We start from the raw sequence: 23825 nt of genomic DNA on the forward strand, positions 1-23825 counted from the left end.
AAGCAGACATCCTGTGTTGCTCCTGTTCTTTAGGGAACCACTTTTAGTTTTTACCCCTTGATTTTAATATTGGCTGTAGTCTTGTCATATATGACCTTTATTATGTTGAGTTATGATCCTTCCATTCCCACTTTGCTGAACAAAACAGTCTCCCATTGGGGGTGGTGCTAACTGAGCCTCCAGATGAGGGGGATGACTGGCCCACGTTCCAAGGCCTCACAGTTCAATGTCTGTATGAGTGTCTGCCTATAGTTTCTTCAGAGAAAGAGCACACCTAAAGTTAGTGTTGGGTGTAGCCAACAATCCTTTCTGCTAGACTCAAGCTTGACAGGGTAGTGTCTCCAGTATTTGGAGGACTGGGTTAGTGTATTCCACAGGCTAGTGCTGCTCAATAATTTTTAAGACTAAAGGGATCCTGAGACCAGAAAGTTTAAGAACTGCTGCTCTGTTAATGCTTGCTTTGAGTCCTGTGTTTTCTTATAACCCCTATGCATCTGTGAAGATGACTCACAGATGAAGACCACAATTCTGATAGGTAGAGAAGGTACCTTGGGTTAAGGATTCATCCACACTTCCTAAATAAGCATCTTCTATGGCATCTCAGAGGTTACGCTCCATAATTAACACTTCATTTCTGCTTTTCTTTTTTTTTTCCCTCCAAATTGGATCTTTTTATTTTTTTAAACTTTTTTATTGATTATGCCATTACATTTGTTCTATTCCCCTCCTCCATTCCCCTCTACCCTGCATGCCCCTCCCTCACCATTTCCCCCTTTAGTTCATGAACACGTGTCTCAAATTCTTTAGATTCTGTATTTCCCCTACTATTCTTACCCTCCCCCTATCTATTTTCTATCTACTGTCTATGCTACTTATTTTCTGTACATTCTCCCCACTTCTCTTCCTCCCACTCCCCTGTTGCTAACCCTCCATGTGATCTTCATTTCTATGGTTCTGCTCCTGATCTAGCTGTCCTCTTAGTTTGCTTTTGTTTTAGGTGTGGTTGTTACTAACTGTGAGTTTGCTGTCCTTTCACTGTTCATCTTTTTTTATCTTCTTTTTCTTAGGTAAGTCCATATAAAGTAACTAAAACTGGAATTGTAGTATAAACTAGATTATTTACTGAGCTATCTCTTTGTGTGAGGCACTTAGGAACACAGATTTAGCACCCTCTCCTCAACTAGCTCAAAGTATAGTGTGTAGGGAAAAGGTGATTTTATGTGTGTACCACTTCTTATCACGTTCAATGTTATACTTAGGATAGTCTTCATGTTTTGTTTTTTATTTCTTTGTTTTTTTTTGCCCAGTGATCCACCTGTTTCCTGCCTACATTTGTCCACCTGGCCCTATATTTCCTACCTTTCTCCACTGGAACTCTCTCTGCCTGAGATAGTGACCAAAATGGGCATTTTACAATTCTGTGCCCTGCAGGCCACACAATGCCATGTTTTGACATACTTTTATTTAAAAAAAATTGTACCTTGACATTTTCTTTGTGAAATACTTGTGCTAGATGCTGAAGAGGATGCAGAGATGAGCCAGGCCAGACCTCTGCCTTGAGCAATTTGCATTAGAGGCAGTGGCTTCCCCTCCTCAGTAAAAGTTACTGTGGCCCCATCTGTCCCCCAGCTATGCTCATTAATTTTCTGACCTCACTTTCCAGAGCTCTAATCTTGGCTGTCTGTGTTCCAACTACCCTGGCCTCGTTGATCATCTGAAAATACCCAGGAAAACTTCTGCCTCAGGGCCTTTGCACTGTAGGTCCCTCCACCTGGAACACTCATCTTGTATATATTTGCATGGCTGTCTCACCTCCCTCAGGTCTTTCTTTTTCCAGTGTCCCTCCAGAATCCGTGACCTTGAGGGCTTTTAAAAAAATTATATTTTTCCCTGGCTGGTGTGGCTCAGTGGTTGAGTGCTGGCCTGTGAATCAAAGAGTCACCAGTTTGATTCCCAGTCAGGGCACATGCCTGGGTTGTGGGTCAGGTCCCCAGTGGGGGGCACGAGAGAGGCAACCACACATTGATGCTTCTTGCCCTCTCTTTCTCCCTTCCTTCCCCTCTCTAAAAAAATACATAAAATATTTTTAAAAAGTTGCTTGGGATTAATAGGATATGGAGGGTGAGGCACAGAGGTCGTGCCCATTTTTGGTCAAAAACTGCTGAACACTTAGCACTGTCTGGGCAAGTGTGCTTGTAAATCACCCATCATGAAATGGGCAAACACAATGAAAGAGTCTTCAAAAAAATTCACTGGAGCCAAATGCAGGCTCTCACAACAGCGCCAGTTAGTGATACAGATGGGTTTGTCAAACATTCACCTAGTAGGAGAAGCCTATACTACAAGGGGCCCACACTCCAGAAAATAATCTCACTTTTTTGCCCCCACCTTGTAGATGTCTGGACCAGGGAATGTTGAGGGGAAAGCCTGTTTGAACTGGCCCTAGATGAACTGAGTGGAATTTCAGCAGTCGGAAAAAAAGGATAGGGGGTTGGATGAAATTCCAGATAGAGCATCTGTCCTAAGCATAGTTATGGAGGCATAAAAGTACATGCCTATTGGAGTATAACACATTTGTAGTGGAAGATACGTCTATTTGGGTAGATGGGGTCTATATTTGATAGGGCCCTGAATGCCATGAAAAGAAATTTAAACTTGACCCTGTAAGCACTTGGGGAAGCAACTTAGGATTTTAAGCAAGAAAGTGACAAAAGGCACTGAAAGTGCCTTTAAGCTGCAAATTTAAGCTGTATAACACAAATATCCACCAAAACATTTTTCCCTGATTGTTTCCTTCCCTAGGCCTCCATTATATGATAAGCCCTGTTTGTAATCCACCAGTTGGGATAATAAATCAAAATTCCCTTACTTTGTTCTTGGCCTGCCATAAAATCTGGCTGACCTCAGGCTTGTGGTCATCTACAGGTTTGATATTTTCCAGATGTGCCATTCTCTAGAACATCATGTCATAGCAAAGCCCCAAAGTATTATGGAAGGACCACTGAGCTTAGAGTTCAAATAGATGAGGGTTCAAATCTCAGCTTTAAAGAACTTTAAATGATTTCCTCATTTTTCTGCTGCTTTAACATTTTGTCTTGAACTTACTTAATATCTGAAAAATAAAACCAAAGACTGTACCAGAATGGATTATCCACAGACAAATTATTACTTTGAATTTTACTGATTGTATTTATTTCCTTTGTTGAACTCCCATTTATAGCATCTGTTTTGCTTTATGTACTTCCTTCTTCTAATTTTCTTTTGTTGGCCCTTTATTTCTATGTACTTATTAAGGAAGCACTTTATAACCTAGTGAACCAGATAGCTGTTCCAGGAAATGTTTGGAATGAGGCAACTCAATTTAGCTGAATTGTTCTCTGTTAGTGGGTTACAGGAAGGAGTTTGAAACGTCTCTATGGGGAAACTGGTAAGTTTTCCAGCTTCCCCTTTGCTGAATCTTCATCTTGAACCGTTATTATCTTGTTTTAAAGAATTTCCTGAACAATGCTTATACCCATCTGAAAATATGACTATAGGACATACCCCACAGATAAATATAAATTATTTTTAGATTCCCCATATGTTTTCTATTATTTGTTTGGCTAATATAAAGTTGCTAGAACTGTGTATTTTAAATCATTTCCCAAATGAGACAGGTAAACAGTGGAGAGAGAGGGAAATAATTCTGCATCATTTTACAGATTGTCTTGCTTTCTTTCAGTGCCAGTCACTATATGGAATTCATGGGCATTTAATAAATTTAAACAAAAAGGAAACCTCTTGAGGTGTGCTGCCCTGTTAGACCCAGTTATTCTCATCAACTAAAATGGTGTTTATTTTCAGCTAAGATTTCTAGAAACCTGGAATACCTATTCTTGACATTAAATGCTTTTTATAGGTTCATTGAACATAGTAAATCCCAGAATTAGACAAACTTAACTGCAAATATTGACTCTAATGCCACCTGCATTTTAAAAGGAAAGTTGATGTGGAGGGTGAGGGCAGGGAACATGCTTTCTTTGGATTTTATTTTTTGTGCTTAAGTTAATGTTATTTGTTTCCCCTCACCCCCATTTTTATGCTATTAAGTTTGAAGTAGCAACAGAAATGTCAAGTGGAGTTCTTGGGAATTCAGGACTAGAGCCTGAGATAGAGATGAGAGCTATAGATAGTAGGTTTTTTTAAAGGGTAAACTTAAGGACAGTAGTCTGCCTTTATCCAATTTTACTTTCTGCATTTCTACCCATTGTCAACGGTGGTTCAGAAATATTAAGTGGAAAATTAGAGAAATAAATAGTACACAAATTTTAAATTGTATACCATTCTGAGTACCATGATAAAATATTGCATTGTTCTGCTCCATTCCACCCTGAGTGTGAATCATCCCTTTGTCTAGTGTATCCATACTGTATCGGCTACCTACCTGTTAGTCACTTAATAGCCATTTCAGTTGCCAGATACACAATTGGGGGGTGGGAAAGAGAGAGAGAACATTCACATAACTTTTATTACAGAATATTGTTATAATTGGCCAGCTTTATTATCAGTTATTGCTGTTAATTTCTTACTGTGCTTAATTTATAAGTTAAACTTTACTATAAGTATGTATGTACAAGAAAAAAACATACATGTAGGGTTTGGTACTATCAGTGGTTCCAGGAATATGCTGGATGTATTGGAGCATATTCCCTGTGGATAAGGAGTGGGGCTTCTATAAATCAGAGTAACATTGGGAAGGGCTGCTATCTCAGTCAAATCCAGAGCAAAATAGAGGGACTTTTTAAAAAATTAGAGTAAAGACATTTCTTTTTGGATGACAAGAAGGGGAGACAGAGATTCAGGGATTTTTATGTGTTGTTAGTAATAGGAAAAAACTACTAAGGATCCTGTGTTAGGTCAGGACTCCTAGAAATGCAGCTGAGACAGAGAATTTGTTAAGTGCATTATTGTAGGAGGACTTGAAGAAGGGGAGTGAAGGAAGTAGGATAGAGCAGGGGGAAGAGTCCAGCAAGGATGAAGGATTAGAAGCAGTGAAAGAGCTCCACTAAGACCACAAAGCACAGATTCTTAGTGTCCTAGTACTCATTTGATCCACATAGCATTATTAGAGTTTTTGTAGCTGAGGAAATGGTTTTATGATCAGTAATTTTGTACATTACTAATACCTTTACCTGACCATATGTAACCACATTAGCATGGTAATGTTCCTGGGGAACTTATTAAATAATAAGTTTACATCTGCACATCTGCACAGAGTTCAAGTTATTTGTGGATTTGAAGGAAGGGTATTGGGAATGCACTTCTTTTATTTATTTTCATCCTTATCCATAAGTAAATGACAAGTTTTCCTTGGACTATTTTTGGTTTCAACCATCACCTTGATGTTGATAATCCCCAAATCTTTGGTCTCCCAATCTTCATCTCATCTGGCCTTTCTAGCATCATTTTAAAAAGATTTTATTTACTTTTTAGAGGAGAAGAGAAGGATAAAGATAGGGAGAGAAACATCGATGTGTGGTTGCCTCTCACGCACCCCCTACTAGGGACCTGACCCACAACACAAGCGTGTGCCCTGACTTGGAATCGAACCAGCAGCCCTTTGATTTCCAGGTCTATGCTCAATCCACTGAGCTACACCAGCCAGGGCTCTAGCATCATTTTTGTACCTGTCTCATTATCCCACAATGATTTGTACATAGTAGGTGGTTCATAGATGTCACTCACACTTCAGTCAGGCTGGTCTCTTTATTACAAGTGAGGTATTGTGAAATTGAACACATGATTTAGAGTTTAAGTTTTTCAGAACACCAACTGGGCAAGTTACTTAGCCTCTTTGAGCTTCAGTTTCCTTATCTTTGCTAGGAGTGATAATGCCATTGCATAAGATCTTTGGAAAAATTAAGTGAAAGTGTTCATTTTAAGCACATAGCCTGAAAATTGATAAGTACCTGGTAAATGTTTGTTCTTTATTCTTTATGGTATATGTTTAAACTATTTAATTTATCTGTTATGATTCCAGTTTTTCATGCCTATTGCTTAATTTATTCTATTTAGATTTACCAAATTAAACACACATGATTCTGATAATATACAGTAAGAACTTCCTTAAAAGTGTTGGAAGGCCTCAAAAGGAATATTATTTGCGTAATCCAATAGAACTTTGCTATGATTCTCAATCAACATTTCATTTTAAAAAATTGAAAGGGGGGAACTGTAGATCACTTAAAGTTGGCTATAATGATGTTTTTTGATTCAATATACTAAGATTCTTTGAGTAAAACATATCTGAAGATTCATACTTGGATGTAAAAATGTTTTATCTTTAATATTAATTTCTTGATCAGAGAACAACATTGAATGGCACAGTATGCCTCTTTCATCCAATATTTCTATGTACCTATATTGTGTGAGGGGCTCTGGCAGACTCAGAAGCATAGATAATGTTTCTTCAATTGATTATCTGTGAACTGCTACAAGTTTTGTACACATGTCCTCTCACTTGGTTGGTTAGTTTGCATGATTCTCAAAAAAAACTGCTATCAGCTACATGGCAAAGTGGAGGTACATTGCATCTGGAGGGTAATTGGATATACTAAGTAGTTTATATTTCTATATCATCAAAATAAGAGTATGAAAAAATACATAAGGATAAATGGCAACCCAAAAGGTAAAAACTGCCCACATGTCAATCAGCTGATGAATGGATAAACAAAATGTGGTATAGTCATACAATGGGTATTATTCTGTCCTAAAAAGGAATGAGGTACTGATACATGCTATAACATGAATAAGCCTTAAAAACATAATGAGAAGTGTAAGAAGCCTTACACAAAAGGCCACATATTATATTACTACATTTGGGTTTTTTTATTTTTATTTAATTATTTTTCAAGTACATTTTTTGTCTATTTCTCCCATCCCAGCCCCCCCACCCCATCTCCCCACCTATTTGTATGACATATCCAGAATCAGCCAATCATAGAGACAGAAAGAGAATAGAGTTTATACAGGGCTGGTAAGAGGGTAGGGAATTATATTTATTGGGTACAGAGTTTTGGTTTGTGATGATGAAAAATTTCTGGAAATGTCTAGTGATGATGATTGCACAACATGTAAATGTACTTAAGGCTGCTGAATTGTCTAGTTTAAAAATGGGTCAAATGGTAAATTTTACGTTATGTGTATTTGCCACAATTTTAAAAATAATAAATAGTAAGGGGCTTGGAAGTCATTGTAATAAGCCTCCTGTTTTTCTTTCTGCACAGGAGCCATGGATAATAGAGGCTTTCAGCAGGGGAGTTTCAATAGCTTCCAGAGCAGCTCCAGTGATGAAGACTTGATGTACATACCAGGGTCAGCTATGGATTTCTCCTTGAGAGATGATGTTCCTCCATTAGATGGAGAAATAGAAGGTATCACTATTGCTGGTGACAATTTATCTTTTTAAAGATTATTTTTAATGTACATATAGTAAAATTTATTTTCTGGTGCATAGTCAGTTTTAGCTCATGCATAGATTGTATCCACCAACACTACCAGGATACAGAACAGTTTAACACTCCCTTTGCAGTCAGACCTTCCTACCTCCAACCCACTGATCTATTCTCTGTCCCTATAGCTTTTTTTGTTTTCAAGAATGTCATATAAAAATGGAGTCTCATAGCGTGTCACCTTTTAAGACTGACTTTATTAACTCAGCTTAACTTCTTGGAAATTTATCCAATTTGTTCATTCCTTTTTCTGGCTGAGTAGTATACCATGGAATGGGGTCACTGAGGCATGTGGTAAATGTATGTTGAACTTTATAATAAACTGTCAAACCATTTTCCAGAGTGGCTGTACCATTTTGCATCCAAACTAGCTATGTATATAATAGCATATGTAGTGTTATCTCATAATGGTTTTAATTTAATTTCCCTAATGGCTTATGATATTGGCCATCATTTTATATGCTTATTTGCCAACCTTATATCCCCTTTGGTTAAATGTTTGTTCAAATCCTGTCTGTATTTTTATAATAAGGTTTTTTATTAGTGTCTGGAATACATTTATAAAATGAGAATTTCCCTCATCCATTGTTTGACTATCCAGTAACATCATTCTTTTCCATGGCTACATACAATTTCATAGTATAGCAGTACCATATAGTTCATCTAACCAAGCTTGTATTGTTGCACATTTAAGTCGTTTCTAATCTTTTGCTATTACAAATAGTGCTGCAATGAACAAACTTGTGTGTGTGTTGTGTGTGTGTGTACACAAATATCTTTTATGTATATGAAAGTGTTTCTGTACCATGAGTGTGTAAGACTGTTTATTTCCTCAAAGCCTTACTGATGCTGAATATCATAATTCTTTTTTAACCTTTACATTATAATAAGTAAAATAAATAAATTCCCATTATTGAGTTACATTTTGCCTTTTTAAATTTATGAGGTTGAGCATATTTTCATGTTTACTAATCATTTAAATTTCCCTTTTCAAAGGGGGAGGGATTTTGAGGAACAAGTATGAAAGACACAGAGATGAGGACTGGGGGGGGATGGGAGGGAGGGGGGAGACCGGGTGGGGGGGTGGGGTGGGATGGGAGAAATAGATTAAAAAAATGTACTTGAAAAGTAACTAAATAAAATTTAAAAAAAAGAAAAAAAATAAATTTCCCTTTTCAAAATTTCCTATTCATATCATACTATTAATATTTTGTCTAATGTAGGTTAAATAGATCTTTCTCCATTTCTGGCTTGCTTTTGTTAACTTTGTTTAAAAACAGATTTTATTTATTTATTTTCACAGAGCGGGGGAAGGGAGGGAAAAAGAGAAAGAGAGAAACACTGATGTACAAGAGATTGACTCTTGCATGCCCCCTACTGGGGACCTGGCCCGAAACCCAGGCATGTGACCTGGTCAGGAATCAAACCAACGACCCTTCAGTTCACAGGCCAACACTCAATCCACTGAGCCACACTAACCTGGGCTAACTTTGTTTTTTAATATTAAAATACTCATGCCAGGGAAACAAAATATAAACAAATGGGATTATATCAAACTAAAAAGCTTTTGTAGAGTAGAGAAAAGCATAAAAAATGAAGAGACAACCTACTAGAATAACATATTTACCAATAATGCATCTGTTAAGGGGTTAATATCCAAAATTAATTTTTAAAATTTATTTAATTATTTTTCAAGTACAGTTTTCTGTTTTTTACTCCCATCCCAACCCACCTCCCAGTGCTCCCCACCTCCCTCCCATTTCCACCCCCCTTAGTTGTTTTCCATGTGCCCTTTATACTAGTTCCTGTAAATCCTTCCCTTTTTTCCCCTAAAATTCTCTCCACTCTCCGCTCTGGTTACTGTCCCCTTGTTCTCTATTTCAGTGTCTTTGTTTTTATTTTGCTTGCTTATTTGTTTCGTTGTTTAGCTTCCTGTTAAAGGTGAGATCATATGGTATTCGTCTTTCAACACCTGGTCTATTTCACTCAGCATAATGCTTTCCAGTTCCATCCATGCTGTTGCAAAGGGTAGGAGCTCCTTCTTTCTCTCTGCTGCATAGAATTCCATTGTGTATATGTACCATAATTTTTTGATCCATTCATTTACTGACAGGCAGTTAGGCTGTTTCCAGTACATGGCTATTGTAAATTGTGCTGCTATGAACATTGGGGTGCATAGGTTCTTTTGGATTGGTGTTTTAGGGTTCTCAGCAACAAACAACAAGTGTTGGAGAGGTTGTGGAGAGGAGGGGACCCTAATCCATTGTTGGTGGGATTGCAGACTGGTACAACCACTGTGGAAAACAGTATGTAATTTTCTTGAAAAACTAAAAATGGACCTGCCTTTTGATCCAGCAACTCTACTGCTGGGATTATATCCTAATATCCAAAATTTATAAAGAACTCATACTACTCAACACCAAAAAACAAACAACCCTTATTTTCAAAAAGGCAGAGGGCCTGAATATACACTTCTCCAAAAAGGTCATACAGATGGCCAATAGACATATGAAAAGATGCTCCACAACACTAATTATAAGAGAGATGCAAATTAAAACCACAATGAGGTATTGCATCACACCTGTCGGGATGGTTATCATCAATAAATCCACAAATGGCAAATGTTGGCAAGGATGTGGAGAAAAGGGAACCCTTGTGCGCTGTTGGTGGGAATGCAGGTTGACGCAGCCACTGTGGGAAGCAGTACAGAGGTTCCTTAAAAGTTAAAAATGTATCTGCCTTATGACCCAGGAAGTCCACTTCTAGGGATTTGTCCAAAGAAACTCAAAACACTAATTCAAAAGAATATATGCAATGCTATGTTTATTGTAGCATTATTTACAATAGCTTGAGATATGGGAACAATCCTAGTGACCATAGATGTACAAGTAGATAACAAAAGCTTGGTACATTTACACAATGGAATACTACTCAGCCATAAAAAAATAATGAAATCTGCCCTGGCTGGTGCAGCTCAGTGGACTGAGCACCAGCCTGTGAACCAAAGGGTTGCCAGTTCAATTTCCAGTCAGAGCACATACCTGGGTTGCAGACCAGGTCCCCAATATGGGGGCATGTGAGTTGTAACTACATTTTGATGTTTCTCTCCCTCACTTTCTCCCTCCCTCTGTCTAAAAATAAAATGAATAAAATATTTTTTTTAAAGTATGAAATATTGTTATTTGTAAAAGTGTGGATGGACCTAGAGGGTATTATGCTAAGTGAAATAAGTCATCAGAGAAAGACAAATACCATACGATTTCACTTGTATGTGAAATCTGAAGAATAATATAAACAAAACAGAAACGGACTTATAGATACAGAGATAATTTATATGGTTGCCAGATGGGAGGGGCATTGGGGGGGGTAGGTGAAAAAGGTGAAGGGATTAAGAAGTACAAATTGAGCCCTTACTGGTGTGGCTTGCTTGGGCATTCACAAGGAGAGGTCACCAGTTCAATTTCTGCTCAGAGTGCATGCCTGGGTTGTGGGTTTGGTCCCTGGTCAGGGCTTGTGTGAGGGATAGGTTGTTGTTTCTCTCTCACAATGGTGTTTCTATCCCTCTCTTTCTCTTTTCCCCTCCCCTCTCTAAAGATAAACAAAATTTTTTTAAAAAGAAGTACAATTTGTTAGTTACGGAATAGTCATAGTGATGTAAAGTATAGCATAGGGAATATAGTTAGTAATACTGTAATAACTATGTATGGTGTCAGAGGGGTACTAGATTTATCAGGGTGATCACTTTGTAAGTCATATAGTGTCCAACCACTGGGTTATACATCTGAAGCTAATATAATATTGTATGTCAATTATAATTGAAAAATAAAAAATGTTAAAAAATAATATACTTACAATGAACACAAAATCTGTAAATATTTTAAAATTCTATATAGCTAAGTATATTACCCTTTTTTGTCATTTCTGAGTTTCTTGTAGTTAGAAAGGACTGCATCATTTTAAGATTAAATTTATATGATTACTTACAACTACTGTCTGGCTTTTTAACTGATTCAGGTTGTCATTCTGAAAGTAAAGCCAGAGGACCAGAAACTACTGTCAGAATTTATTATTTAGCAAATCTGCATTATATACATATGGCATTGTAGATACTTTGTGAGATTCTGGGAGTTAGCAAGGTTTTAAGGCAATATGCCTTCCTTGATACCAGCTAGCTAAACATATACCTAAGGACTTATGATAGTTCCTACCTCTTAGAGTTGTTTTCAGGATATACAGTGCCTATAACTGTGCACAGCATTGAGTTAATGTTCAGTAAATAGTTGTTACTATTATTATTTTTAATTCCTGTTATAACATAAGTGTTATAGCTCTTATAAGGACTTAGTAGAAGAAGCATTCTATTTGTATGTGTTTGTGTGTATCTTTATCTGCCCTCCTTTTTGTGGAGGACTGGAAAAGATTTCATGTGTTCAAAAAGGGCCTTGAAAGATTAGTTATTTGGTAGGAAGAAGAGAATGCCAGGCAGAAAGCAAGATTTTCCTGAGATATCAATAGCCATGAATACAGAGATATAAAAAAGGTGGAATATACGCCCAGATAAATAAGTTGGGGACTTGAATGCCATGCTAAGAAGTTTGGATTAACTGTGAGGACAAACTCCTTCACCCAATCATTCAATAAATACTTTTTGAGCACCTCTGTGAACCAGGCACTATTGTAGGCACTGTGGATACATTGGTGGGATTAATTTTAATAAGATCCAAGATGACCTGGAATTTAGATTTAGTTGGGTAAATGAGTAAACAAACAGATGCCTAGTTAATTACCCATCGTGATTAGTACTAGCATGGAAATAAACAGAATTATAATAGAAAATAACGAGAATAATACTAGTTAGAAAGGTCAGGGAAGTTCTCACCCAGGAGGTGAATAACTTGGGGTGAACATACCAGTATGAAAACTGCAGGCCAGTTAGAGAAAGATAAACATCATATGATTTTACATATATAGAATTTAATGAACAAAATAAACTAACAATAGAAACAAACTTGTAGATACAGGGAATAGACTGACAGCTGTCAGCAGGGAGAGGGATTGGGGAGCTGGGTGAAAAATAGAAGGTATTAAGCAAAACAAACAAACACACTCATAGACACAGACAATGGTATGGTGATTACCAGAGGGAAAGTGGGGTGGGGGAGGTAGAAGAGGGTAAAGGGGAAGATAAATGTTGTGATGGAAGGAGACTTGACTTTGGGTGGTGAACACACAAAATACAAGATACAGATGATGTGTTATAGAGTTGTACACCTGAAACCTATATAATTTTATTAAGCAGTGTCACCCCAGTAAATTCAAACAAATAAAAAATAGGAAAAAAATCAAACAAAAAATCCCTTGTACATTCAAAAGAATCATAAGAAATTTGCCTAGTAAAGAAGGTATTTCAGGAAACTAACAGAAGAGAGTGCCTGAATTTAAAGTTCAAAAAAGAAAGATTCTTTCATTGTGGTGGGGATGGGTGGGGTGGGGGTGTATGGTAGGGTGAAAACGTAGACAACTGTCATTGAACAACAATGAAAAAAAGATCATGGTTTAGTATTTAGTGATTTTTTGTATTTGCCTACTTCTATAAAAGGGACATGTGTTCGTGTGTCACTTCCACTTATGTGTAGTTACAATCATAGTGACTCAATTATAACAATTACTGGCAATAGTGAAGTGGTCAGTTAGGGTTTCCATAAACTTAAACTGGCTACCTCTCCTTAAGCCTTCTGGCTAAACTGGAGTGGTGTAACTTAGCTATCATCATTGCTTGTAATACAAAATGATTTCATATAGCATTTGGATCACCAAAGTATTTTTTGTGTGTTCACATTTCTCTCAGTACGTGATCAGGGAAAGCAAGTATCTTTTGCTCACATTTACGAGACTAGGAAAGTGAGGCAGACAAGATTTTGCCATTGCTTGTGACTGTAGAGTCCTTTACTTCTTTTTCAGTAGTCTTTAAAAGAGAATGACTGCTTATGGTTTACAAGTTCTGACCATAAAACAATGATGCTGCTTTCCATGAGCCTTGAAAATCAGTCTAGTCACTGCAATGTATAGTTATATAACTTTCTTGCTTTTCTTTTAAATTGTTCTTACTTTATTTAATGTTTACACATGGGATTTCCTAATAAAAATAACAACAAAATGATCAAAAGTACTTGATACTTGGTGGTAAAACTGTGCATAAAATACTACCAGGCACAATAGCATGTACTAAAAAGATTAGTTGAAAGGAGCATGAAAAGGCAATAGAGGTTGCATTTTCCAGATGGCTAGAGGGATTGGTTTATGAGGAATGAATAAATAAATTGTGAATGGCATGGTTAAACACATCTGAGGTAGTGGTATAGTAGTATGTATATTAGAAGGAACATAAACATGGAAATCTGAAAGAAGAGGAGAGAGAAGAAAATAGAAAAAGGGTTTGAGTAATAGGAAACAATTCAGAGCTGTTCTTATATTCCATAGGTTCTCACTTGCCTGCCTCAGCAGCCTACACCTCATGATCAATTCATTCAATGATTTATGCATTCACCCATTTAATATTTATGGAGCATCCAGATATGAACCCAGCACTGTGCTGTTTTAGTAATGCCCTTTGAGTCCCTTCTGCTCCTCACCTCCTTGTCTTTCTACTTAGTGTGCCTTGCTTCCACTCTCTAACTATTCAATGAGGAGACATTCCTGGCAGAGAGCAACAGAGGTATAGGTGCAGCAGCATTAGACAGTCTTTTCTACTCAACAAACGTAGTCTGCATTTCAGAAGTCTGAGGCTCCTGGGGTGGGAATGATGGCAGTTGGAGTTGGAAGGAGGAGAGCAGGGGATAGGGTAGGAGATCTAGTTAGAAATCTAGGTGGGGTCCAGATTATGGGTGCCTTTGGACCTTATCTTGAAAACAAGGAGTCATCAACAATTTAAAAACAGAAAAATAATATAATTGGATTTGTGTTTAGAGAATTTATAGCAGTGTGAAAGATGGATTTGGGGGAAGAGTAGGTTGGAGCCCGGAAGATCAGTTAAACCATTATTTTTAAAAAATCTAGGCAAAAGATCAAAAGGCCTGAATTAAGACAACAAGAATGGAGAAGGATTGCATTCTGGAGAAATTTCAGAGGGGGATTGATAGGATCAGTTAGATATGGGAAATAAACTAGAAGAGAGTCATGAGTGACTTCAAAGCCCAGGTGGACTATGAGAGCAGGTTATGGCCCCCGGGCATGTGACAACATGCCTGGACCACTCCTGGGAGCCTCAACAAAACCTTCCAATGTCCCAGGGAAGGAAAAACAGTCTTTAAAAATGAAAACCATGCCGGTACATGAAATCCACCAAGTAACAGTTGTGTTTGTTTTGCCACATTATCAGACGAGATCAGGCGCATTCAGAGTGGTATGGCCATAGACTGTTCTGCTACATTCTCAAAAAAAAAGATCATAGTATGTCTCCAGAGAGAAATGGAAAACATCTTGGGGTCCAGTTAGACTCTTGCAAACTGTCTGACTCAAGCAATTGTGTGGACAGTGCAGGGAGAATAAGGAGAGGGAATTCAGAATCTATCACCTTCATAATACACAAACTTCTGTAAACACCTAGCCTGGGAGAATAGCAACTGTAGCTGCTGCTTTTTTCCCCCTTACACCAATCATATTTAATTGAATATATATAATATATATATATACTATAAATGCTATGGAAACAAAAAAAATTAAAATAGTAATCCCACCTCAGAAGAATCTTTCATTCTCCAAACAGGGAGAAGTCATAAATAATATAATTTGCAGAATGACTTTTTATATTCTTCATCTTGAGGATGAAGGCTTCTTCATCCTGAGAAAAAAAGTGCCCTGTATCAGAAGCTTTGTGGGCCATAAACCACATACTAGTTTTATATGCTGAACCCTTAAAATCAGGCCTGTGGTAATTTCTACAAGCTTTAAAGGCTTCTTTTTGGTTACTTACTGGGAAAATATCTGGTCAGATTTTAGAATTTATGCCCTGTAATCTCTCTCTCATTTATTTGTTCATTTATATGAACAATATATTTATATGTTGTTATTTGTTATATGTATTTATATTATTATATGTTTTTGTCCTAACTAAAGTGCACACATTATTCAGGTTTAGTTATTTTTTTTTTTACCTAAAGTTCTGTCTGAGATTTAGTCATGTGTCCTCAGGCTTCTCTTGGCTATGAGGGCTATGAGGGTATACTAGACTTTCTTTGTTTTTGATGAATTTGACAATTAGAGGATTACTGGCCAGGGATTTTGTAGAATATCTCTCAATTGGGATTTGTCAGATGTTTTTTCCCATGACTAGAGTGGGGTTATGGGTTTCCGGGAAGACTAGAGGTAAAGTGTAACCTTTACCACATCATATCAAGGCTATGTACTGTTGATGTGACTTGTCGCTGCTGCTGTTGACCTTGATTACCTAGTTGAGGTACTGTTTGTCAGTTTTTTCCACTGTAAAGTTACTATTTTTTCATTCTTTCCATAATGTATTTTTGGAAGGAAATTACTATACAGGCCATACTTCAAACAAGGGAGTTATGCTCCACCTCTTTGAGAGTGAAGTATGTATAGAAATTAATTGTAATATTTCTGCAGGGGGGAATTGTCTCTTTTTTGTCATTTATTTATTCAGTCACTTATATTTGTTTCATATTTTAGGTTATAATCTATTACTACTTTATTTTCTTCAAATTTTTCCAGCTTTGGCCATTTGGAGCTCTTTTAAATGGCTGTATCTCTTTGACATACCTCAGACTTATTTACTTTCCAGGCCAATGTTATACATTTCCTTCCCTGCTCCTAATATCATCCATTTATCAAGGAACCTTCATTTCTTTTAGTGGAAAATGGTATTAGAAACCAAGATTTGAGCACTAGTTGTGCTCTTGTCTACTGGGGTGTTACTGCTTCTAGGCCCTCTCAACCTGTCAGTAAGGAAATATATGCCTGTATACTGACTCATGTATATACACATCTATAAATATATGTATTATCTACATGTAGCCATCTATATCCACATTAAGCTAATCCTGAGATCATGCTAATGTCTCTATTTCTAGTCCATTACCACATGTATCATTCAAGCCTCCTTCCTCCTGCTTGTCTGTAACCTCCCACTCCAGGTAGTGAGAAACTTGGCTCCCAGTATCTTCCACCCTTTAGTTAATTGTATACTTCTAGTATATTGTGGTTTCAAGTTGTTAACCCATGGTTAAATACTCTGTAATGTAAACTATAGTACAATATTTATACACAATTCCTTTTTTCTTTAGTTTTACAGACTCTACTAATTTCTGGTTACTTGCGTCAGTACTTTTATCCTTTACTTCCTTTAGTGATGCTGTTTCACAAATTTGTAATATAGTTAGATTCTTTTATCACATTCTGCATTCTATCCTGGGATTTAAAAAAATTGCATATATTAAGGTTCACCCTTCGTGCTGTGAAGTTCTTTGTATTGACAAATGCATAGTGACATGTACCTATTATTACAGTATCATGAAAATTGTTTATGCTAAAATTCCCTGTGTTTTACCTATTCAGTCACCTACCTTCTGAACCCCTGGAAACCACTGATCTATTTTTCATCTTCATAAATTTACCTTTTCCAGAATGTCACATAAATGGAATAATACAGTATGTAGACTCTTCAGGATGATTTTTTTTCACATAGCAATATGCACTTAAGGTTCTTCCTTGTCTTTGTGTGGATACGTAACATTTCTTTTTATTACTGAATAGTATTTTGTTATCTGGATTTTTATATATTTATTCTATGTATTCACTCTTTATCTATTCATTCACCTACCTACTGGCAGACATCATTTCTTCCAACTTTTGGCAGTTATGACTAAAGCTGCTATAAACATCTGTGTGTGGGTTTCCATGTTTTCAGATCACTTGGATAAATATATAGGCATGTGACTGTAGGATTATATGGTAAGACTATGTTTAGTTTTGTAAGAAATTACTAAACTGGCCCTGGCTGGTGTGGCTCAGTGGATTGAGTGCCAGCCTGCAAACCAAGGGGTCACTGGTTCGATTCCCAGTCAGGGCATATATCTGCGTTGTCCCCAGTTGGGGGTGTGCAAGAGACAACCACACATTAATGTTTCTCTCCTTCTCCCTCCATTATCCTCTCTCTGGCAATAAATGAATAAAACCTTAAAAAAAGGAATTGCTAAACTGTCTTCCAAAAGGGATTTTATATTCCTACCAACAATGAATCAGAGTTCCTGTTATGCTACATCCTTGTGAGCAATTGGTATTGTCAGTGTTTCATATTTCAGCAATTCTAATAGGTATGCAGTGGTAGTTCTTTGTTTTGATTTGCATTTCTCTAATGATCTTGAACATCTTTTTATTTGATATTTGTCAAGTATATATCTTCTTTGCTGGAAGTTCAGGTCTTTTGATTTTAGATTTTTCTTTTCTAATATTTGTATTTAATGCTATAAGTTTATAAGTACTGCTTTTGCTGCATTCCACAAACTTTAACATGTTGTATTTTCATTTTCATTTACTTCAAAATATTTTAAATTTTGTCTTGTGATTTCTTTGACCCATAGGTTATTTGGAAGTGTGTTGTTTAATTTCCAGGCATTTGGGGGATTTTCCATTTATTTTTTCATTATTGACTTTTAGTTTAGTTCTGTTGTGTTAGGATTTATGGTAAACTGGCTAGGAGTTGGGCTGTGTTTAATGTTTGATGTAACTGTCAGTGCCAGAGGGTTAAATTCCTGCACTGTCAGTATTTTTCTCTCCTGATTTGATTTTGAGTTTCCTGCCGTACAGCTCCTTGATAAAGATTCTGTGTCTTTTCTCCACAACCTTGCCAGCTCTCGTTTGTTGGTTTGCTTATGATGGCCATTCTGACCAGCGTGAAGTGGTATCTCATTGTGGTTTTTATTTGCATCTCTCTGATGGCTAGTAATGCTGAGCATCCTTTCCTATGTCTCTGGGCCCTCTGTATGTACTCCTTGGAGAAGTGTCTGTTCAAGGCCTTTGCCCATGGGAATGTAGACTGGTGTAGCCACCATGGAAAATAGTGTGTAATATTCCTCAAAAAACTAAAAATGCAAATGCCTTTTGACCCAGCAGTTCTACTGCTGGAATTATACCCTAAAAATCCCAAATCACCAATTCAAAAGAACCTATATGCACCCAAAAACCTATGAGCAATTTACAATAGCCAAGTGCTGGAAACAGCCTAAGTGCCCATCAGTAAATGAGTGGATTAAAAAACTGTGGCACATTTACACAGTGGAATACTATACAACACAAAGAAAGAAGAAACTCCTACCCTTTGCGACAGCATGGATGAAACTGGAGAGCATTATACTAAGTGAAGTAAGCCAGACAGTGAAAGACAAATACCGTATGATCTAACATATAAGTGGAACCTAATCAACAAAAGAAACAAGCAAGCAAAATAGGACCAGAAACATGGCAATAAAGAACAAACTGGCAGTGATCCATGGGGAGGGGGAAGGAGGATAATGGGGGAAATAAGGTGAAGGGCCAAGTCAAGGAACATGTATAAAGGATCCATGGACAAGGACAACAAGGGCAGGGAGGATTGAATGTGGAAGGTGGGGGTGGGTAGGGCAGGGGAGAGTAATAAGGGAAAAATGAGGGCAACTGTAGTTGAACAATAAAAAAGATTCTGTGTCTTGCAGCTTTTTCAGTTCAAATTCATTGTCATATTAGAGGTCTATTGATGTGGTGGTAAGGTATGGGGAAGCAGGTGATTTTATAATCTTCTGATTACATTTCAGTGTCTGTTGGGCCTGTGTCTTGTGGCTATGACTGTCACAAGTTTTCGTCCAGTGGTTTATGTTTTTGTTCTTCCTTCATACCTCCTACTCTTGTACCTGACCTCAGTTTTCTCAACCTGTTTCTTGGAAGCCCAGGACCTTGGTGACTCAGTTTTTTCCTCTTGGGTGAGATAAGAAGGCTGGGAATGGAGGGTGCTGGAGTAGGAGGAATGCCCTTCCTCCAAATGGGATAAGGCTCAGCCAAAGAATTTTTCCCCTGGAGCATAGGGAGCTCTGGGATATTTCACAGTGATTACTCTACCTCCTCAGAGCCAGGAGTGGATCTTTCTTGAACCTTCACTGAGAATTTGGTGCAGTACCTGGAGGTAGAGCCCACAAAAGCGTAAACCAAAAGAGTTTCTCACTTCCATGCAAGTCTGCACTCAGCCTTCAGCAATTCGTCAAAGTTGCCATTTAAGTGTCCCTATGAAATCATGGTTCCAGCATTTTCTACTGTAGGTAAGAAGATCTCAGTTGTGCCTCTTTGGGATAAGCCTGTCTCTTCAGATTGGGTGGTTGCAGTTTCCCCTGCAACCTCAACTCTCTGGTGGGCCTAAGAAAAGTTGTAGATTTTTCAGTTTGTCCAGTTAAGTTTGTCGTAATGATGGGAGTAAAAACTTCTAAGATCTTTATTTGCCAGACCTGAATCTGGAAGATCTCCATTTCTGTTTCAATTAGGGAAACCACTTTGGTCTCTTTTTTTTTTAATCATAGGAACTTTTCCATACCAGTGATTTATTCCTTTTACTCCAGCAGAATATCCTGTAGGTTGGTCTCTTCTTGAAAGAAAAAATAAATAAATAAATATATATATATATATATATATATATATATATATATATATATATATATTCCTCAAAATATATATATTAGAGGCTCTTTGGCAGTACTGTAAATCCTGAGTAGATTATTTTTAAATTAGAGGAAGGGTTGTTGTAATATTTTAGGAGTGTGTGCTGGATGTTTCTGGGGTATGTGGGTAGCAGGTACTCCAAAGATACTGTATCTATATTGGTATATTTCTAGTTAACAATAGGTCAGAATCATTGTATCCCAGGTTGTCCTGTACTTCACTGATGAGCTGAGTCTTACTTTTGTTTTTCAAAGACTGGGAGTGCCATTTTATTATCTTGCCAAGAGAGTGTTTCAGATAACTATGCAATCAAAATACTATTTGGAATTCCTCAAAGCTAAGATCTTCTAAAAAGTCATCCACCACAATGTATGAGTGACCAAAAAATCATTGCAGAAATGATAGAGTATGAGAGTTGGAAGGGACCTTAAAAATCATGCATACTGATACCCTCTCATTTTACAGATGAGGAACTTGAAACCCACAGAAATTAAGGCAGTTGCCTAAGGTGACACATATAGTGAGTTGTGCAACTACAGTTAGAATTTGTATGTTCTCACTGCTGGACAATAGGTCTGATGGGGAAGAGTTTCTTCCCATTGCTTTCATTGAGAAACTTAATAAGCCATCTTTCTCTTAGTGCTTTCCTCTTGATGCTTTCCAGAAACTGTCGTCTACTGTATTTCTAAGTTCCCCGGTACTCTTCCTCTCAGAATGGAAGTCCGCCCTTTGCATTGTCTCATCTCTCCTCTTCTAGCTGTGTTATCATTATTTTTTCTTTTTAGAACCACTTATATAACATAAATATGTCTCACTATAAAGATTTAAACAATACACATGTATGTAAAACATAACCCCTTACTTCCCTTTCAAGATAACCCCCGAAAATAATTCAATATGACCTTTTTAATTTTTTCTATCCAGTTAACACAGAGATACTTACTTTATTTTTAAAAACATATTCTACTTATTATTTTGTAACTTGATTTTTCACAGAATATGTTTGTGTGATTTTTCTATTTCAGTACCCATCAGTCAGTTCTTTCCTTGCATTATTCCCCTATCACTGTTCTCTTTCATTGTTTTCAGGTTTTTGCTTTTACTAACAGTGTTACAATGAATAGCATAAACATATTGGTGTGCATAGGTACAACACACTATTCCCATGAATTTGATAAGAATCTCCTTATTAGTACTTCCTCTCTTGAAGTTTTTCCCCCACTAAAGCATATGCTTAATCTCTTGTCAACTTTTTTTTGTGGGGGGGATTATAGAAAGAAACCAACACAGACTTGGTATGGGAGAACTGGAGAATTGCTGTTTCTAAAACAATAATTACAAGTAGTCACACAGGATCGTGCTAACCAAAGGGTTTCCCAACACTAGAATGTAATGTGAATTTTAAGGCAGTGTCTCTCTACCCATTGTTACATTCTCCAATTCCTTTTTTTAGTCCCATAAACATGTAAATTTGATAAGGAAGCAATGAAGACAAAGTAATTGAGCAGAGGGCTATTTTCTTTACATGGACAACCTGTTTAGCAGCTTTGTCAAATGTAGCCCCTTTATTTCTAGTTCTCCATTGATTTTTTTGTGGGCATCTAGTCCAGTGGGAGCTTGCAGATACCAAGCCATATTTCTCATGCATGTTTTCCTAATTGTGGTAATTCTGGCAGTTAGTACCTTGGTTCCACTAGTAATGAAGGTTGATTTGGTTGGGAACTTTCAGATTAGAGCAGATACTAGGAGTAGGAGACATACCAGGTACACCCCAAGCAAATGACTGCAAGCCAATGGGAACAGAGCTGTATTCCAATGGTAAACAAGGAACCAGCAGGTGTTATTAGAGTGTAGGTTCATGCTTGTCTCTAAAGCCTTTCCCCAATCCTTGTATACTTCATGAAACTCTGAAATCTTATCTCAATAGTATGTATCAGAGATTTGGTTGTACTTTTTGTAGTTCTCTTATGCACATCTGTCATCACCCTTTTTATTGTCTAGCTCTCAACAGAGTTGGGATAGAGCTTTTCTTCTGTGTTGTCCTTCCTGATTCTTAGACAACTTCAACTTTTAACCTGCTGTGAGCAAGAACCACAGCAGTCAGTCCCTACATGAAATGAGTGCTTGAGGGAAACTCAAAACAACACAGGTACTGGCTAATCAGATTGGATGTAAGACCTAGGGCTGGTCAGTGTCCTGAACCTTACTGGTGTTCCAGCTGCTGCATCATGGGAACATTCAGGGGACAGTTGGAGGGGAGGAGAGTCCTCAGGAAAGAGCAGTTATTTATCTATAGCTATGGAGGTATTTCAATATTTAACAACCAGTATGGCTGTAAAGATGTGTACCAATGGAATAGTTACCCTGGATAAGTGTTCCACAGCCAAACTAAGGTAGTATACTAAAGCATGACATAGTCCTGTGATACTATCCAGGGCTCAGATAGGAAGGCTACTCCAGCAACATTTGCTTTTCTGCTACTGGATTTGGGTAAGTGGGGAAGCAGAATAGAAGCAAAATGGAGGCACACATTGATAGACAGAAAGGTCCTAAAAATATTGACTAAATATTGGGACTTCAGATCTCAAATATAGAGGTAAGTGGAATATAAAAGGATTCATGACTTGTGGGGAGATTTAGATGCATGAACCAATAAAGAAAGAAAGGAGAAGCAGGTATGTAAGTGAGAAACAGCATACAACAGTGTTTAGTACTTGAGTACTTGCTATAGAATGAAGGTAAAACTTAAATGACCCCAGGTTTAATATCTGCTAATGGGTGCTAGGTAAAGTGCTGAATTTTTTTGTATACATGGTTCCAGCCTTGCAAAAATACAATATATCCCTATAAAAACTAAAATACTTTTAAAAAATTTTATTTAGTTATTTTTCAAGTACAGTTTTTTGTCTAAAATACATTTTAAAAAGACTGTTTAAAGCCCTGTGATATATACCAAGAGCACGGCCCCATTTCTTTGAGTACTTATTTTCTTCTTTAGGCTGCTGCCAATTAGTGGACCCTCACACAGCTGTGATATTACTAAATGAGGGCTTCAGGGATTGTGTGTAAGGTTTCTTTCTATCCTCTTTCCCCTGTGTTTTTGTTTAACTAGTTCGTTTAATCAGTTACTGTTCAGCCCCCAGGTAAATTTCTAATGGCACATTGGTTAGGGATTAAAATAAACATTATTCTCAAATAGCAATTTCTTTTTTTGTATTTTAAGGGGTTTTCTACTTTTAAGCATCATGTGATTTTTAGAAAAAAATAGAAAGTAGTTTCCATAAGGGAAAAAGGAGCTAAATGCATCTATTTATATGCCTACTTATTCAAGCAGTATGTTTCTAAAGACCCGTTGTTAAGTTTTTAGACCTAAGACTACCCTACTGGGAAAGCTGTTTCAATATTTCCTTTTTTTCCTGACTAGTTTTCTGTAGTTCCATACCACCACCCCCACTCAAGGACTCAGGTAATTCAAATTAGTCTTTTGAGGGTTTTTCTTCTATCAGTCAACTTGAGCTCTAATTACACTTTTCTGTTAGAGCATTGAATTATTTTATATATTACTTAGGACATTCTATGCCTTCAAAACTTGAGTTAAATTTTACTTTTTTTTTGTATAGAGACAAAAATCTAGACTTA

At 37.1% G+C, this 23825-nt stretch overlaps 1 protein-coding gene across 3 annotated transcripts in view; it reads left to right on the forward strand.

Moving 5' to 3' along the window:
* The window catches only part of CLCN5 (chloride voltage-gated channel 5), a 191146-nt gene that overhangs the window by 121901 nt on the left and 45420 nt on the right, over positions 1–23825 (forward strand). For all 3 annotated transcript variants that reach the window (XM_037159059.2, XM_037159067.2, XM_037159066.2), the window contains one exon: positions 7266–7412. In XM_037159059.2, the coding sequence (XP_037014954.1) occupies positions 7266–7412 (147 nt within the window). The remainder of the gene's footprint in view (positions 1–7265; positions 7413–23825) is intronic.

This window comes from Artibeus jamaicensis, unplaced genomic scaffold (genome assembly GCF_021234435.1).
Source record: "Artibeus jamaicensis isolate MK-2021 breed Jamaican fruit bat unplaced genomic scaffold, CSHL_Jam_final contig_60, whole genome shotgun sequence".
NCBI classification, from domain to species: Eukaryota; Metazoa; Chordata; class Mammalia; order Chiroptera; family Phyllostomidae; genus Artibeus; species Artibeus jamaicensis.